Source organism: Thunnus albacares, chromosome 23 (genome assembly GCF_914725855.1).
Source record: "Thunnus albacares chromosome 23, fThuAlb1.1, whole genome shotgun sequence".
Classification (NCBI taxonomy): Eukaryota; Metazoa; Chordata; class Actinopteri; order Scombriformes; family Scombridae; genus Thunnus; species Thunnus albacares.
In genome coordinates, this window is record NC_058128.1 from 2318877 (window position 1) to 2336866 (window position 17990).

The 17990-nt window shown below is 39.6% G+C and overlaps 6 protein-coding genes and 1 long non-coding RNA gene across 7 annotated transcripts; 5 read left to right on the forward strand and 2 right to left on the reverse strand.

The window, feature by feature from the left end:
* Positions 1-1333: 1333 nt before the first annotated feature.
* On the forward strand, positions 1334-17165 carry LOC122975272. The gene is made up of 3 exons (XR_006400605.1): positions 1334-1346; positions 9159-9163; positions 15831-17165. It is a non-coding gene; the product is annotated as an uncharacterized LOC122975272 (long non-coding RNA).
* On the forward strand, positions 5076-5463 carry LOC122975265 (histone H4). The gene has a single exon (XM_044343619.1). The coding sequence runs from the start codon at positions 5100-5102 to the stop codon at positions 5409-5411; it is 312 nt and encodes a 103-aa protein (XP_044199554.1). The 5' UTR covers positions 5076-5099; the 3' UTR covers positions 5412-5463.
* Positions 5910-6383, reverse strand: LOC122975257 (histone H3). The gene has a single exon (XM_044343609.1). The coding sequence runs from the start codon at positions 6366-6368 to the stop codon at positions 5958-5960; it is 411 nt and encodes a 136-aa protein (XP_044199544.1). The 5' UTR covers positions 6369-6383; the 3' UTR covers positions 5910-5957.
* LOC122975253 (histone H1-like) lies at positions 7071-7964 on the reverse strand. Its single transcript, XM_044343606.1, has one exon. It carries the CDS (start codon positions 7917-7919, stop codon positions 7299-7301), a length of 621 nt encoding a protein of 206 aa, XP_044199541.1. The 5' UTR covers positions 7920-7964; the 3' UTR covers positions 7071-7298.
* LOC122975254 (histone H1-like) lies at positions 13207-14466 on the forward strand. Its single transcript, XM_044343607.1, has one exon. The coding sequence runs from the start codon at positions 13356-13358 to the stop codon at positions 13980-13982; it is 627 nt and encodes a 208-aa protein (XP_044199542.1). The 5' UTR covers positions 13207-13355; the 3' UTR covers positions 13983-14466.
* On the forward strand, positions 15288-16534 carry LOC122975260 (histone H2A-like). The gene has a single exon (XM_044343613.1). The coding sequence runs from the start codon at positions 15323-15325 to the stop codon at positions 15704-15706; it is 384 nt and encodes a 127-aa protein (XP_044199548.1). The 5' UTR covers positions 15288-15322; the 3' UTR covers positions 15707-16534.
* A 179-nt stretch (positions 17166-17344) lies between the features above and the next one.
* On the forward strand, positions 17345-17717 carry LOC122975266 (histone H4). Its single transcript, XM_044343620.1, has one exon. It carries the CDS (start codon positions 17360-17362, stop codon positions 17669-17671), a length of 312 nt encoding a protein of 103 aa, XP_044199555.1. The 5' UTR covers positions 17345-17359; the 3' UTR covers positions 17672-17717.
* Positions 17718-17990: the final 273 nt, after the last annotated feature.

Sequence of the window (17990 nt, forward strand, 5' to 3'; positions counted from 1 at the left end):
ATTAACTGCACAAAAAGGACTCACACAGCTGTCTTGTTCCAAATTTGTGATGAAAACGTTGTCATATCCATTTAGAATAAAAAGAGAATTTGGATTAAGACAGCAGTGTGAAGATACCTTATTGATCTTTTTAAGGAGAAATTGGCTCCAATTCAACCATAGGTGCATCCCAAACGTGTTGGAAGGTTTTGAAGTCAGTGCTCTATGCAGATCAGTCAAGTTCTTCCACACCAAACTGGGAAAACCTTTTCTTTATGGAGCTGGCTTTGCACACAGGGGAATTGTCATATTGAGACAGAAAAGAGACAAACTGTTGCGACAAAGATGGAAACACACTATTGTCTAAAAAGGTTCAGTACGCTTCAAGCGAATGTTTCGTCTGAACATGTCTATGTCGTGGTGAAAAACCTGCCATCATAGAGACGCCATGAATCATAGAAATGGGAATAAGGGCGTGTACTTTCAGAAATTCTTTCCTCAAAGACATTAATAGTGTTGCACACAGTTGTTCACGTAAATAGTGACGTAAATAGTTGTGCGAAAATCCAAGCAAACTCAAATGCATCACTAAAATCCAGGTGAGAACGCTCTCTCCTCTCATTGGTCAGATGTGTCTGGGGTGGGAGTGAGAACGTAAACATAGGAAGAAGATCCTGAAGAAGTTCCTATCTGCCCAAATATCAAGAAGACAACATGCTTGGTTGTTAGTCCAGGTCAGACCTCGATTCATTCTCCGGCAGCCTTGTAGTCATCAGATGGAGGTCGGATCACTTCCTCAAAGAGTCTCTGTGTGGTTGTTTTGGTCCGGTTGCTCAGTTCAGATCTGCCCAAATGAATCGTAACAAGGCGGAAAACCAAGCAGAATCCTATTTAATCACACTGAACTACGCAGCTTTGAAAACACCCTTATAAGATAAAACCCTGCATACTTTCACACCTCCAAACTTTGTGATTATAGGTTTCGGAAAGTTACAAAAATTGTGAGACGCAGCCTCAAATTCCAAAATGGGAAAGGTGTTGGGGGAGTAGGTTTCAGACGTATGAGGACTCAACAAGCACTTTGTTTGACGCATACTGAGGCCTTAACACTGCTTGCACAACTCAGATTAACAGAGACAGGAAATCATTCATTCTAATGGAGGATAAATGTCCGACAGTATTGCCTGCTCGTGGCTATCTGATCATGGATATGTTGGATTTTTCCAGACTGTGTTGAATTGGACCATCAGTACAACCGAAAGTAGGAATTTGATCTGTCATATAAAAAACATTTTGGCTTTATTCCAACAAAAGAAACAAAATGTTTAATTATTGTTTCTACTTGTGATGTTAATGCTGATTTAAATGTAACATGGCAACTGTTTTTTTTTCAATCCCTTCCCTCCAAAATGTATCGTTATTGGGGGGCTTTGCTGTCATGATCACTTAAATACTTTACATATGCTATTGTTGGACCATTTCTCTAATTATGAGAACCAAGTTACACACACTAAGCTTTGCATTGTGGTCATTATAACAGTTATAGGTTTTTCTCCAGGTGGTTTTGGTGGTTCCATCTAATTCCATCAAGCAAAGAGCTCCGCTGTGCTGCTGTAGGGACGAGGATTACATCAACAAAAATGATCTGCCGTGTGCACGGGCATGAACAGTTGCACATCTGGCGTGAAAGTTCACTTAATTAAGAATTTGTACAAAGAGTTTACTGTATCAAGAGTGTATCAAGAGTTCTACTTAAGTTGTACAAAAAGTTCTACTTGATTTGTAGAAAGAGTTCTGCTTAATTCATACCAAGCCCCAGAGCAAAAGTACATTAAAAGTACGTGGCCATATTTTCTTTCTCGTCTTGCAGGAAGCAGAAAATATAAACATGTTATTAATATATGAAAATATGAAACAACAGAAAATAATACTTAATTAGAAAAATGAACCTGACAAAAAAATGTCTGTATTTTGGTGATGCATAACAAAATGTCACTTCAGGTTTCCTTCTTTGTTTGGTTGAAGAGTCACAGCTTGTGAAACTGGTTTAAAATCTACTTTACGGAACAAGAGGTGGAATATTTTTGTACAGTTGGGATATAAGAGTCTCTAAATATCTCAGAATTAGGAAAGCTTTTTGGATTTTCAAAGTTTGATTTATGCTTAGTTTTAATGACGAGAGCAGCTTGTTTCTGTGGCTGGAGTGTAATCATGATAAAAACCCCTCAGAGGCACAAACTGGGGCTCGTGGTGCACAAAATGCACATTTTGCATTTTTGACATTTTTCAATATTTTTGAAAAGCGACTGTTTGTAGGCGTACCTGCAAAGTGTATTTTATTTTATTTTTTAAACAAATGCATGGTTTTGTTTGAATACAGCCCTACATTCATATTCACCCAGGGATGTTGTGTTCTGCCAACAGTAGTGGAGGTAGTTTCAGTAGACTTTGCTGCCTGTGAGTGTGAATCATCCGTGAAACTGCCTCCGTCCATCAAGTACCTTTGCTGACACCGTTCCCCAAAACAACGCTGCCAAATTGGTCTGAATAAGCCAAAACTTCTGACGTTCTCTGTGTATAAGTGGTTTAAGTGTATCACATGTTAAACCTCATCCCGTTAATGTTACATTGTGTTTTTAACAAAAAGAATCCTGTTTGTTAAACTGTTAATAATATATGCAGAAGAGTTATGAAATAAACTGAAACAAACTCAAATGTGGCTGTTTGCTGTTGATTTAGGAGCAATGAGGAAGGTTGCATTGCATTTTATACCACTAGATGGCGCCATTGTGAAGACTTCTGCGTGTCATTTCAGATTTACCATGTAGTAAACACATTCATTAAAGGACGGGTTCACCATGTCTCCAGTGTGTCTATAACAGCAGTCAGGTGTCCATAGTAACAGTGAAAGAGGTTTTCCTCGCTGTAATCATTCCTCCTGTTCATACTGGATATTAAAAGATCCTTCAAATGTGCTTTCAATGGAAGTGATGGAGGCCAAAATCCACAGTGTGTCCACACAGTCATTTAAAAGTCTGTGTGAAGCTTCTATTCAGCTTCAGCAGTCTGAGTTAGTCATATCAAGTGGATATCTGACACATTTACAGTCTTTTTAGCATCAAATTCCCTCTTTGTGTTTCCTCGGACAGTGTTTCCCTGTTGAGCTGCAGGTGGAAGTATAGTAACAAAAAGAGGAACTTTGGCACTAAAAAGACTGTAACGTTGAAAGATATCTACTTGATTTGACTCATTTGGACGCCGAAGTTTCATATTAGCTTCAGATAAACTTTCAAAAACATTTTTGCACAGAAGGAGGACTGTGGATTTTGTCCCCCATCACTTCCATTGTAAGGTCATTAGGAAGGGATCTTCTAATGGTCAGTATGAACAGGAGGAATGATTACAGCAAGAAAAACAGCTTTAATGTTCACATGTTGTTTTAAGACACAATTGAAAGCTTGTGAACCTGTCCTTTAAGGATGACAGTATGGCCATTAAGATCTTTACACACAATAAAAGATGGAAAGTACTTAAAAAGCTGGGAAATAATCATATTAAGATTAATAAAATTTTGTTTGTCTTAAAACTTCCCAATCCGTTTATTCTAAACAAAAAGATATATTTGTTTCATTTTTAAAGCCAAAGGTTTTGTCTTCTGAATATTTCACATATCAACATGATAACAAATGATTTGAACATTATAGAGCTGGGGTCCGTTTTACAAATGACTGTTACCTGCAAATTGTAGACACATTTATGAATAGTGCAGTCCTCTTGCCTGCTAATGCAGGGTCACGAGTACGTTGTTCCTTTTGATTAGTTAAATGGGTCAAAATTAACTCACATGTTCCTGACACACAGTGTGAACTTCTACAGAAATATTTACCAGAAGATTATTTCCACTAGTTGGTGACGTTGGGAATTTATACTGTCTGTACGATTCAAGAGCAAAGGAGGTTTCAATCCTGTTTTTAACTTTACATTGAGATCACACACTTTGTCTTTAACATATATTCTATTATTACATAATTCATTATTTGTGGTTAAAGTTGGGATTAATGTCTTGTAGAAAAAATGTTTTAATTAATGATATGATGCACTTTTTAAAAAATAATTTTTTAAAGATAAAAAATAAAAAAAAAGTAGGAGAAGCAAACAAAACTGGATCTAAGATATGCGATGCAGACATCACAGGTAAATATTAAGTAAAAAACAAATGATTCTACAAATGATTGAGGGTTGAACGTATATGAGAGACAGTTTTTATGGCATAGCAAGTCTCTGCAGTATAGTTCAGAGTATCCAGATACTAAAAGTGGCATTAAAACATACAAGTTTGGTGTTTGGATTGAGAATTTTCTGATATGAATGTGGCACTTTCCAAAAATCAAAAGCAGGTAAATGCTGTATAAATATCAGTCTTTAAATGGTAATTCCCTACTCCAAACAGCACAGATTTATTTATTTATACGTCTTTGAAGAGGGTCCAAAATATTTTACTGTATGCAGAGCTGGCTGTGACCAGTTTGGTGCCCTCGGCAAGAGTTTAGCTGGTGCCCCTTGTATCACAACCACTTCCACCACCAAAGTTCATACACTCACACAGACACTGCACAGCTTTGTGTCTCAGAGATTTTCTTTATTCTAGAAACAACTACCACAACAACAAAAAAGAAACAGAAACGGGATCCTCATTTAATTAGTCAGTCAAGGGCTTCAGTTAAATAGAATAAACTGGCTTTAAACGCTGCTTTTAACTCAAAACAATATATAATATAAACAATGTTTTTATATATTTATTTAATATTGTAGCTGATTTGGTGTAGTGGGATGGTTGAAATCGATGGTAATTAAAAGGTAAATTAATTACTATACTGTGATAGTCGTTTGATTTTTTTCCTGTTATAGTTTTGCTTTTATTTTGAAGGCTCAATGTCTTAGCCGGATATGCAGTGCCTTATTATTCTTTCTTAACTTAGTTACAGGAAACGGAAACTTGGCCCGAAATCAGAGCGCGAGCTGACTGACTTCACTTACGTCCGCAGAGAGGATTTATATACGGTGCTCTGCGGAAAGGCGACATCAGTTTGTCTTCACCGTAGAAGTAACAAATCGAAAAAATGAGCGGAAGAGGAAAAGGCGGCAAAGGACTCGGTAAAGGAGGCGCTAAGCGTCACCGTAAAGTCCTCCGTGATAACATCCAGGGAATCACCAAACCCGCCATCCGCCGTCTGGCTCGCCGCGGCGGTGTGAAGCGTATCTCCGGTCTGATCTACGAGGAGACCCGCGGTGTGCTGAAGGTGTTCCTGGAGAACGTGATCCGTGATGCCGTCACCTACACCGAGCACGCCAAGAGGAAGACCGTGACCGCCATGGACGTGGTTTACGCGCTGAAGAGGCAGGGCCGCACCCTGTACGGCTTCGGAGGTTAAACCTGATCCAGACCTGCTGAGACAAGAACACAAAGGCTCTTTTAAGAGCCGCCACTTCCTCTAAGAGACGATATCCGTGTTTTTACTGTAATAGCTTCAATTTCATGTACGAAGAAGCTTGAATATAATGTGGCGTTGGATGCTGATTCCAATGTTAAACAATCTCACATGACTTATTCCCTAGAGACCTGCCTTTGAAGATTAAAGTAACTCAGTACTACTACTTTACTTCGTGTCACTTATTAAACACTTGCACCCTTGTTAGACCAGAGGACGTTGTACTGTATACAATACCAAGGTTGTAGTGTAATTTATTTTAGATGAGCTTTTTTCGTTCATCTTTATAACTGGAATAAAGAACCTCTTAAGGAATATTGATTGTATCTTTGTTTTGGCATTTGCCGTTTGACTTTTCAATTAATAACCTAATTAAACATTCAACAACTTCAGATTTTCCAGCATTAGTATTAACAGGAGAGCAGCTCTCTAAAGTAGATGTGTGGCTCTTAAAAGAGCCGTTGTGAGTATCAGCAGGTCTGGGGGAGTTTAAGCTCTCTCTCCGCGGATGCGGCGGGCCAGCTGGATGTCTTTGGGCATGATGGTGACCCTCTTGGCGTGGATGGCGCACAGGTTGGTGTCCTCGAACAGGCCGACCAGGTAAGCCTCGCTGGCCTCCTGCAGAGCCATGACAGCGGAGCTCTGGAAGCGCAGGTCGGTCTTGAAGTCCTGAGCGATCTCCCTCACCAGGCGCTGGAAGGGCAGCTTGCGGATCAGCAGCTCGGTGGACTTCTGGTAGCGGCGGATCTCTCTCAGAGCCACGGTACCGGGCCTGTAACGGTGGGGCTTCTTCACTCCGCCGGTGGCCGGGGCGCTCTTACGGGCGGCCTTGGTAGCCAGCTGCTTCCTGGGAGCTTTTCCTCCGGTGGATTTACGGGCGGTCTGCTTGGTTCTGGCCATCGCGACTTTATGTCAACTTCCTCTTCTAAAGAATCAGTTGTCTTCAACTGCAGAGTTTCTGCTTTATATACGCGGCGCTGAGACGCTGGCAACGCCTATTGGCCCTCTGTATGCACGTGACACAGCAGAACACCTATCAGAGGAAAGCATTAAAAATCAAAACCAACTACTAACCGCTGAGAGGAAGAGTATGATTATTAAACCTTTACTGACACAGAAACAACTCGTTTATTTCATCATTTATTGATCCATTTAAAAGTTGTATCTGATGTTGTGTGGGACAAAGATTCATTGACATAAAAGAGATCTAATGTATTTTTATGGGGAAAAATTATATGGACAAAAGATAATTATTTAAGTACTGCTTTTTCTCTCCTACTTCTTTCTTCTTTCATTTTGTTCCCAATATGGGTGTTTATGATTTATAAAATAAAAAATAATTTGAGGAAAAACTATTGCAAACTGATTTATATATTGTAAAACACACTGTAAAACTCATATATAAAATAAACAATGGAAATAATCAGTTATATCAATATTACCTGGTTAGAGAACAATATTAACATGGATATATTTTAATCTACCAACTATTTAATAAGTGATGTTTTATAAAAAAAGATACATACATAGATAGAACCGATACGACACGTTTAAAGTTTCTAATCAGTCGGACATTTCACACACAAATAACTGTCAAACATATAAAAATATACATTTATTAGAAAAATAGAACAGCAATACTAAGTGTCTTTAAAAACTGAAGGGAATCCTGTAATATACAACTATCACTCGTTTCCCGAGATGTCAACATTAAAAAGGAGAAATTGTTCAACACACAAACAAAACACGTTTGGAGGAAAAGTGCTCTTTTTGGATTTGGGTGGCTCTTAAAAGAGCCTTTTTTTGGGAGTGAAACCTGCTTTGGAAAGTTTACTTCTTGGCTGGTTTCTTGGCTGCTGCCTTCTTCGCTTTGGGTTTCACCACCTTCTTGGCGGCTTTCTTGGGTGTCGCTGCCTTCTTCACCACCTTCTTTTTGGGGCTCTTTGTGACCTTTTTCACAGACTGTTTCTTGGCTGCTGCGGGTTTCTTGGCCTTCTTGGGAGTCGCTTTCACTGCTTTTGTCTTCTTAGCTGCGGGCTTCTTGGCGGCTGCTGCCTTCTTAGCAGCGGGTTTCTTCGCTGCGGGCTTCTTGGCCTTCACGGCGGGCTTCTTTGCTGCGGGCTTCTTGGGCTTCTCAGCGGCTTTGCTCGCCTTGAAAGATCCAGAAGCTCCGGTTCCTTTTGTCTGCACCACAGCTCCTTTCTCCACCAGGCTCTTCACGGCGCGTCTGATGTGGGCACTCTTGTGCTCCACATCGTAGCCCTGAGCTGCCAGGACCTTCTTCAGGGCGATGTATGAAATACCTTTACGCTCCTTGGAAGCAGTGATCGCTTTCAGGACGAGCTCGCTGGCGCCGGGACCGGACTTCTTGGTCGCCTTGGTGGCTTTCTTCTTCGGAGCCTTGGCCGGTGCGGCCGGGGCGGCGGGTGCTGCTGGGGCGACTTCTGCCATCGTCTCGTGTTGATCAGCGAATCTGAGTAGACTGTAAATAGACCGACACCAATGAGAGGCACTTAAACACATCATGAGAACCGCGGAGACTCAACCCGGCATACTGCTCCTCAGAGCAACAGGAACACAGCCACACTTGTGTTTTCTCTCCACATATAAATGTGTAAAATAAACACTGGGAAACATTACTAACCTCTAAATTCAAACTGGGCTGATAGCGGGGAAGTGTCTCTTCATGTGTAAATCAAATAAAGCTTTGGAGAGTTTTGTATTTCGTCTGGGAAGCCTGTAAACCTCCGCCAACTACTTCCGTGTGAGGCAATGCTCCGGGACTTTTCCCAATAAATTCACTCCGAAATGCTTTAAAATACTTTGTAAGACCAGTAAAACCAGTTAGTTAGTGAAAGGGGATGTTTGTTCAAAGACTAAAAGTAAAAACACTCCGTTCCTGCCAATAATTTTGTATTAAACTGAGGTTAGTTTGGCGTCTGCAAGCACACTCGAGTCAGGACTCTACACCTATGACACACAGTCATTGTGTATATCATTTATTTTAGTCTGCGTTATAACTTCACATGTACTTAAAAAAACTGTCTGTCATTAAAATGAATGCACAGAAAATGAACATTTTACGTATTTATTTTTCATTTTGGATGATGTGATCTACTGAACACAAGCTTCTCCTGTGACCCAATAAGACATGTGTTAAGTTGTGGTGAATTACATTATTGAATAAAAAAAATGTAAATGTAATAAGTATATAAATCTGATAAGTGTCAGGGTACTGATTTATTGTTAAGTATGTAGTAGTATTATTCACGTAAAAAATATCTTGGAATGCAAATGTTTTCAGCTGATTTCCAAACTACAATTGGGTTTAAATTGTTTTTGGTTTAAAAGCAGCCTGGCTCATCGGTCTTATACATGATTATTGAAGGTAGACTTGAATATGTTTTTGAATATTTGATTTTACATAGATCCAAAAACCTGACACAGGAAAGTTATCCAGTGTCTCTGAAAAGAAGTGAGCGCATCAACAATGTCTGTTATTTTGTTATCTTAACTTTTAGTTACATCAGTAACCTAAGTGGCTTTCTATGACTTGAGGAACATATCAGGAGTTTGAGAATTAATATGTCAAGCTGAATCCAAGAAACTGGTTAATACTTTTATTTTAAATGAGTTGGCATACTGTCATTCTGTCTTTGCTTGATTACACAAACAACAAGGCTCAAACAGATTCAGTACAGAGCAGTTAGCTTTACATGGCACATGTAGGAGCTAATTATTCATTTGTTTGCTGTTTTATTAATAATTAGTATGTCTTCTGAGTGTTCTTTAATTAGACATGATTTCAATGGTATTTCCTTGTGGTGATCATTTGTTTTGTTAAGCATATTTAGTTTGATTTGCTGGCATTTTGTTTTGTATTGTGAGATTCAGGTGATACAGGTAGGTGGGCAGGTTTGGGACCAGCATGCACCTGGAGGGTCAATGGGACAGTCTATGGTTTTCAGGAGCCAGGATTTCTGTGTCCTGTTGTTTGCTTGGTGACATTTGATGAATTAACCTAAAGAAAAACACAATACTTTGTTTGGACTATGTACTTATTTCCCTGCATACGTCACATCCTCATGATGCATCGATGGCCTTTGATTTTAAATTTGATTTGGATTATTGATAAATAGCAACTACAATATATGCAAAGCTGAAGCTACTGTAATTGATACTATATTACATTTTCTGTCTTTATTTTTTCCAATGCAATACAGAATCAACTTTAATATTTTAAGATTATTTCAATTATGTAATGGTTAAGTATATTTCTAACCTGCTCATTGACAACAGTCTGATATCAGCATGTCAGCAGGTGGTGATTTTCCTCCTGTAGCCTGCATGGAATAGTTAGTGTTCTCTAAAAGAAAATGCAGACTGAAATCTTTAGCAGTGCTTTCCAACATATTGGCTCGTAATCCTGCTTTAAAATGAATGAAGCGATATTTACTTGTGACTACTTATCGAGTATTGAAGTGTTCAGCATTTTATAGAAAACAAGAACAAAGTCAGAACAGTTTTTCTTTCTTCACCCATTAATGATCTTGGGACTGGACCCTCAGGCTGGGAACCATATTTATATATTTCTTTGGCTATAAGTAGTTACTTTGTGGGTCTTTTTGTCTGTCAGATAATGCAAGTTTATTGTTTATTGCATGTATCTGTACATGTTAACTGTCACTTTAATGTAAAAACATTGACTTTACCTGTAAAAAAATACACCATAAATAAAAGTGCCTTGCCTTAAAGTATAGTCACTATATTATTACATGTTACATTTAATAATAATATGTAAATACTATATAATATAATAATGTCAGCTTAATAGCCTGTCCTTTAATCTGTCATATTTAATATGTTAATTTACAAGCCCTGAATGAGAGCAACAAAGGTAGAGCTGCGATGATTAGTTGATTAGTTGCCAACTATCAAATTAATCACCAACTATTTTGATAATCAATTCATTGATTAGTGTCATTCTTTAAAAAAAAAAAAATCTCTTATTCTCTGATTCCAGCTTGTTAATGAAGTTAATGAAGAAGAGGAAATTCTTACGAAATATAATACAAGATTTAAAGCCGCAAGCAGCGATGAACGAACCCTCACACCTCACGTGTGTCAGAGATAGCCACAGCCGTGGTATCGCTACTGGAGGTCAGTTGACATGTCTTTGAATTTTCAGGATTATTGGACAATATATTCTTTTTTGTGTGCTGTATGTGAAGCTGGAGATGACATATTGGAAATTGCCTTTACATTTCATGAACTACGTGTCATTTAGGCTTTACTTCCTGTTAGCCGTAGGCAGTACTACATAAGTGAAATACTATTGCAGCAATACATTTACCAGAGGGCAACTGACATGGATGTTGAATATTGGACATTGCATGTAATAGATACCTATCACTTCCTGTGTCCACTATGTGGCACCAGAGAACACTCACTAATTGTATGTCATGTTGTATATCATGTGTAGACCACACCATGTAAATTTCATGTAAACTGGATGATGTTTGTCACATAAGCCTGACTTCCTCAGTCAGTAGGTGGTGCTATGACTCTGACTCAGTGTTGAGTCAGAGTCATAGCATAGTGTTGACTCAGTGTAGATCTGTTCAGGCCTGGACTCAAGTATGAGAAATCTGGGGCAGATTGGACAATGTACATTTAAGTTACAACAATTTCCTGTTTCATGTTCAGGGCAAAATTGTCACGCCACGTCAAGGGTGTTCCATGAAAACTGAAAAGCTTTGCAATTTAGCATCACAAAGGTCTTAAGATATCACCTATAAAATTTGAAGTTGCTTGGGTTAATTCTGTTTACAAAGCCTGTAAATGGCTGCACTTTGTGGGAAAATTGCACAATAAATACAAAAATGGCTGACTTCCTGTTGGACTTATGGTATGGCTCCATGAGGCTTTATGTTTAAAGCCTGGTAAAGCCTGTTACATCTGCCAACCAAATTTTGTACATCTATATCAAATTTAAAGTTGGGGGCTTTGACTTTGAAATTTTCTAGGGGGTGCCCACGAGCCATTTTGCCAAACCCAAACCCAAGACCCACATCAGATATCAAGTTACGCCACTTCTGATCCCTGTGCAAAGTTTAGTGAGTTTTCAAGCACCCCTAGCACCTCAAAAATGCTAAAAGTAATCAGGGAGCGCTATAGAGCCGACATGCCATGCCCAAGCCCAATTACAATATCAAATCGAAATACTTACCAGTTGGAACATGAGTGCAAAGTCTGTGAGTTTTTGTGCATCCTAAAGGCCTCAAATGTGTTTGTGAAGTTAAAATTGACACACAAAATGGCTGACTTCCTGTCTGGAAAAAAAGTATGAAAAAATATGTATTGTGACCAAAATGATGAGAGCAATGATTCAACTGAATTTCATGAAGATCAAAGCAAGTTTATGCCAACATGGCACTGCGTTTGGGGGCGCTATAGAGCCCGCTGGCCACGCCCGGGCCCAGTCACCAGGACTTTTGCAGTTTTGGTCAGTTCTGACATGTGTGCCAATTTTTGTGACTTTTTGAGCATCCCAAGCCCCTCAAGAATGCAGTGGCTGGACTGTTGGGCCCCTGGCACTTTCATGCTCAGGCCCTAATAATCTGTACAAAAACAAGACGTTCCTCACACTTTCAGTGCCAGGGACGGTTAGGGCCCCTGGCACTTTTGTGGATCTGGCCCTAACAACACTCAGTTGCCAGTTTATTAGGCATTTCTAGCTAAAAGTCAAAGCTATAATGATCTGATTTTGTTTGTTTTAGAGAGTTTGTCTGGTTTATATCAAATAGTTTAGACTGTTGTAATTAGACTGCATTAGTTTCAGATTGGTGTACCTCACAAAACTGGCAACTCTGAAGTTAGAGCATAACAAATATAGCTGCTTTTTAATATATTTTAATTGTACATATTTACTTTCACTGCATTCAGGGCTTATTCATTATAGCTATACTGTCAATGTGTCTTTTCACATTGACAGTGTGATTCAACTATATAACTCCCATTACTTTGAAAATTTAAATTTGTAATATGTTTGTCCATGTATTTAAGTATCATAATAAGTCCTTTGAATTGTTTAGTTATATTACTCAAAGATTTTTGCTTGTTATTTAAGTGGCTTCTTTTCCCCCAAAGCCCCTTCCTGGGTGTCTGGTTATATCTTCCTCATTTGAGTAATTGGTTGCTTGGTCCGATTCATATTCTACAAAACGAAATATATCCATCTATCTGTGTCACACATGTCAGATTGTAATAACTATAATATAAGTATCATTGTATTAAGTATGAATTAAAAATAATAAACATAGGAAATAAAGGACAAACACTAACTGTGTCATAGGAGGTGCAAATGGCATCCACGTTGAGTGTGCTTGCAGATACCGAAATAACGTCAGTTTATTAAAAACATATTCACAGATGGGGACTTTTTTTACTTTGGTACTCGAAACAAACATGTCCTCTCACTATCTACATATTTTTAGTGGACTTCTGGTGTATTTCGAAGCATTTAGGACGGAAATAACAGAGAAAAGTCACCGCGCAGAGCCTCACTCCGCGGCAGATAGGAGAGGTTTAAACGCCTCCCAAATTAAATACAGAAAAGTTCAAATATTTACGGAGCTTCCACACGAAGAAGAACTTCATCGCTATCCGCCGGATTAAATTTTACACTTGATTGTTTCGTTTAAATGTGTATTTTATACATTTATATGTGGCGAGAAAACACAAGTGTGGCTGTGTTCCTGATGCTCTGGAAAGCAGCAGACTGAGTTGAGTCTCCACGGTTCTCATGGTGTGTTTAAGTCCCTCTCGTTGCTGCCGGTCGATTATCAGTCTGATAAGACTAGTTGTGAGAAGATACTCGATACTACGATGGCAGAAGTTGCTCCCGCCGCCCCAGCAGCACCCGCCGCCCCGGCCGCACCGGCCAAGGCCCCGAAGAAGAAAACCACCAAGACGACCAAGAAGTCCGGACCCGGCGCCAGCGAGCTCGTCCTGAAAGCGATCACCGCCTCCAAGGAGCGTAAAGGTATTTCATACATCGCCCTGAAGAAGGTCCTGGCAGCTCAGGGCTACGATGTGGAGCACAAGAGTGCCCACATCAGGCGCGCCGTGAAGAGCCTGGTGGAGAAAGGAGCTGTGGTGCAGACAAAAGGAGCCGGAGCGTCCGGATCTTTCAAGGCGAACAAAGCCGCTGAGAAGCCTAAGAAGGCTGCGAAGAAGCCCGCCGTGAAGGCCAAGAAGCCCGCAGCGAAGAAACCCGCTGCTAAGAAGGCAGCAGCCGCCAAGAAGCCCGCAGCTAAGAAGACAAAAGCAGTGAAAGCGACTCCCAAGAAGGCCAAGAAACCCGCAGCAGCCAAGAAACAGTCTGTGAAAAAGGTCACAAAGAGCCCCAAAAAGAAGGTGGTGAAGAAGGCAGCGACACCCAAGAAAGCCGCCAAGAAGGTGGTGAAACCCAAAGCGAAGAAGGCAGCAGCCAAGAAACCAGCCAAGAAGTAAACTTTCCAAAGCAGGTTTCACTCCCAAAAAAAGGCTCTTTTAAGAGCCACCCAAATCCAAAAAGAGCACTTTTCCTCCAAACGTGTTTTATTTGTGTGTTGAACAATTTCTCCTTTTTTAAATGTTGACATCTCGGGAAACGAGTGAAAGTTTGTTATAGACATTTAGTATTACTGTTCTATTTTTCTAATAAATGTATATTTTTATATGTTTGGTAGTTATTTGTATGTGAAATGTCCAGCAGTGTCTTTTACATAGTAGTTTTTATCTTAAACAAATAAGACAATAGTTAAACTGTATTATATTAAAGTATAACTATGAACATCTAGTTTTAAAGTAAGAAGCATATAACAGTGAGAGAAAAGCTCTTCAAGAAGCCAAAAACATCAGGAATAACAGGTGATTGTAATTATGGTTCTGTTACACTAATTGTGTAACTTGCTATAATGACTCACTTACATTTAATTATGATTTATTTACATGATTTGATTTCAAACTGGCATTAGTGATGACTTGAATAAGACTTAACATGTTACATGTTAGTCCCATGTTTCCTAAATAAAATGATCAAGTATAATACTAGTTACAAAGTAAACTAACAAATCAAATTTACATTACATACAATGATATAAATTTATCTGAATGTCATTTGGAAGTATTTTACCATTTTGTTAAAGATCAAAATAGTCGCCCAACATCAATCCCAGTATCAATATGTGGCTGCTCAGATCTGCTCAGTAATTTCAAATTTACAACATATTCAGTATTAATTCATTCAGATTAATTTAGTCGAAGTTCAGTTACATTTGGTTAAATCAGTTTCACTTTTGGCATTTTAAGTTATTTAACATTGATGTGTATAATTAGTTGTTTTTTCTATATTTTATTTTACTCTAAAATGTATTTACTTTAATCTTGTCATTATCTTTTATATCCTTTATTAAAGGAATTTGTAACTGGGTTAAGAAAAGTTCTATACAAATAAAACTAGTATTATTAATCATACTTCAGTCAAGCTCACTTAATTAAGAATGAACTCTTTATATTCATTAAACTGTATCCTAAAAACATATTATTTTAGCATTACAGTAAAATGTTATCATGAGCTTTTAGTTTTATCTTTTTATTATTATGTTAAGTCTTATTCTGTAAATCTCAGCTACTGCGAGGCGGAAGTGTCATGATTGCTATAGTAACGCTGATGTGGCCTTTTCTGATTGGACGACCACACTGCAGCTCAACTCGACCAATGAACGACGAGACGCCTTGTATATGTATCAGACATAGTTTTACAGGCGATATCTTCGTTTCACTTTACGAGAAAAGTCAAACACAGAAGAATGTCTGGACGTGGTAAGGGTGCCGGTAAGGCCAGAGCCAAGGCAAAGACCCGTTCCTCCCGGGCCGGGCTTCAGTTCCCGGTCGGCAGAGTCCACAGGCTGCTGAGGAAGGGCAACTATGCGGAGCGTGTGGGTGCCGGAGCCCCGGTGTACCTGGCGGCGGTGCTGGAGTACCTGACCGCTGAGATCCTGGAGCTGGCCGGAAACGCTGCCCGCGACAACAAGAAGACCAGGATCATCCCCCGTCACCTGCAGCTAGCTGTCCGCAACGACGAGGAGCTCAACAAGCTGCTGGGCGGAGTGACCATCGCTCAGGGCGGCGTGCTGCCCAACATCCAGGCTGTGCTGCTGCCCAAGAAGACCGAGAAGCCCGCCAAGAAGTAAACACGGAACCGGCTCCCCAACAACACAACAACGGCTCTTTTAAGAGCCAACCACATTTACCGTAAAGAGCAACATCCGGTTTAGAGAACGAAACTCACAAGTGTTCATTTTCATAAAACATTAGGTAGAGTATGTTGCATAATTTAAGTGTTATGTGGTGCAGACACATTATCATCCTGAAGTTACTGATGCAGAGTAAATCTCTCACCACTATAAACAGTAAAATCAGTTTGCAGTCTGAACATCCTTCACTCTGTGAGAAGCTTCATTTACAGCAAACACTGCAGCTCTGACATGTTTGAGCAAAAGTTAACAAGCAGCTGTTCAGTTTTATCTGGAAGATTCATATTTTAGTGTCTCGTCATCACATTTGTTTTGTTGTTGTTCATGTTCTGCTTCCTGATGACAAGCTGAGTCAACAACAAGCTGTCAGAATGTTTAATAGAAGTGTTGTCAGCTTTGAGCTCCCTATAATTAATAATATAAATGCTTTAATGAAAGCAGAGTTAAGTATTTATGGATTATAGTTTTCCTGCTGCAACACTGCTGTCTAAATGTTGTGCTGTACTCAACGTACACTCTGACCTTCTATCTACTCATGGACTGTATTTCTGTTATATCGGCTCAAACACTGTGTGACTGCTGTCAGCATCTTATAAACTGTATGTGTGCGTCCCTGCATCCATCCAGCTGTCCATCAAATCACAGCTGTTATTCAACAGTGCACGACTCTGGTTTATGACCTCTAGTCCACGAGCGCTCACACTGATGACGGGCTGAACTGTGCAGAGATGAGTCTGCTTTAAAATAAATTAAACCTCTTTTATATGTGACTCTGTCGGCTTCATTGCTGTGTGAAAGTGAAAGTTTTCTGACTTTCAAAGGAGAATGTTGAGGACAGGTAGGATGACAGAGTCACAGTGATCTGCAGCTTTATGTTTGTATTATAGATACAGTGGATTCACAAAGTCATGACAAAGTGAAAACCTGTTTTTGTATATTTATTAAAAATCATTTAGAAAAGTATTCAAACCTTTTTGCTGTGGCGCATTACAGTCTGACTGCATCTCAGTCAATTAAGGTCAGTTTTTATTCTTCCTGACTGCAGCTGCCTCATCAACAAGACCCGAGACCCCGACGGACCTGGACTCTATCCCTCCCATAGACATCACACCTTATATTAACTCATTACCCAGCACATCTAACACGGCATGTTACATTGATGCAAACATGTATTATTATTAACTGCACACTGCTGTTCACACTATGAACATTTACACATATTTTGTACATTTTTATTCTCTTCAGTTTAAACTTTGAACTGGTAAAAACTCTTTTCACTTAGAATATATTTTACACATTTTATTGTACATTTCTATTTTGCATATTTTAGCTGTTATTCACTGTAAGTGAAAACCTACTGGGCAATAAACCTGTTTGTGATTCTGATCATTTTATAGATATAAAGTGTCCCTGATTCATGGTCAGCTGGAGGCGCTAATGAGCCAAAAAAGTTAAATATCGACAGGAAACGCAAATCCAAAGAAGGAGAAAAGACCCGCCTCTGTCTTCAATTACGTCCTCAGGTCAGACATATATTTTTGGGCATCAAGCTGGTGCAACATTTCAGATAAAGAAACTTTATCAGTAAAGATGAGCGGAAGAGGTAAAGGCGGTAAAGGACTCGGTAAAGGAGGCGCTAAGCGTCACCGTAAAGTTCTCCGTGATAACATCCAGGGAATCACCAAACCCGCCATCCGCCGTCTGGCTCGCCGCGGCGGAGTGAAGCGTATCTCCGGTCTGATCTACGAGGAGACCCGCGGTGTGCTGAAGGTGTTCCTGGAGAACGTGATCCGTGATGCCGTCACCTACACCGAGCACGCCAAGAGGAAGACCGTGACCGCCATGGACGTGGTTTACGCGCTGAAGAGGCAGGGCCGCACCCTGTACGGCTTCGGAGGTTAAAGTCATCAGTCAATACAATAACACAAAGGTCCTTTTAAGGGCCACACACTTACTCTAAAAGAGCTTTTTCCTTCCAGGAAAGTTTTAACGTTTGGAGTGGATTTATCTAAACCTTCATACAGTTAAATTATAATAGGAAAATGTTTATTTCTTGATGCCCTCTGGTACAGATTTGTCAACATAAATTACAAGTTACTGTTTCTAGTAATCACTGCAGAGCTGCACACGATGACAAAACACTATCTGGAAACAATTAAAGAGGCCAAACTATGAAGTTATTTCAGTGCTTCTGTGTATGTATTCAGGTCTCTACTAGCAT

What these genes read in the sequence shown, in the direction of transcription:
- LOC122975265 (XM_044343619.1), top strand. Translation starts at nt 5,100, where the DNA reads ATGAGCGGAAGAGGAAAAGGCGGCAAAGGACTCGGTAAAGGAGGCGCT.
- LOC122975257 (XM_044343609.1), bottom strand. Translation starts at nt 6,368, where the DNA reads ATGGCCAGAACCAAGCAGACCGCCCGTAAATCCACCGGAGGAAAAGCT.
- LOC122975253 (XM_044343606.1), bottom strand. Translation starts at nt 7,919, where the DNA reads ATGGCAGAAGTCGCCCCAGCAGCACCCGCCGCCCCGGCCGCACCGGCC.
- LOC122975254 (XM_044343607.1), top strand. Translation starts at nt 13,356, where the DNA reads ATGGCAGAAGTTGCTCCCGCCGCCCCAGCAGCACCCGCCGCCCCGGCC.
- LOC122975260 (XM_044343613.1), top strand. Translation starts at nt 15,323, where the DNA reads ATGTCTGGACGTGGTAAGGGTGCCGGTAAGGCCAGAGCCAAGGCAAAG.
- LOC122975266 (XM_044343620.1), top strand. Translation starts at nt 17,360, where the DNA reads ATGAGCGGAAGAGGTAAAGGCGGTAAAGGACTCGGTAAAGGAGGCGCT.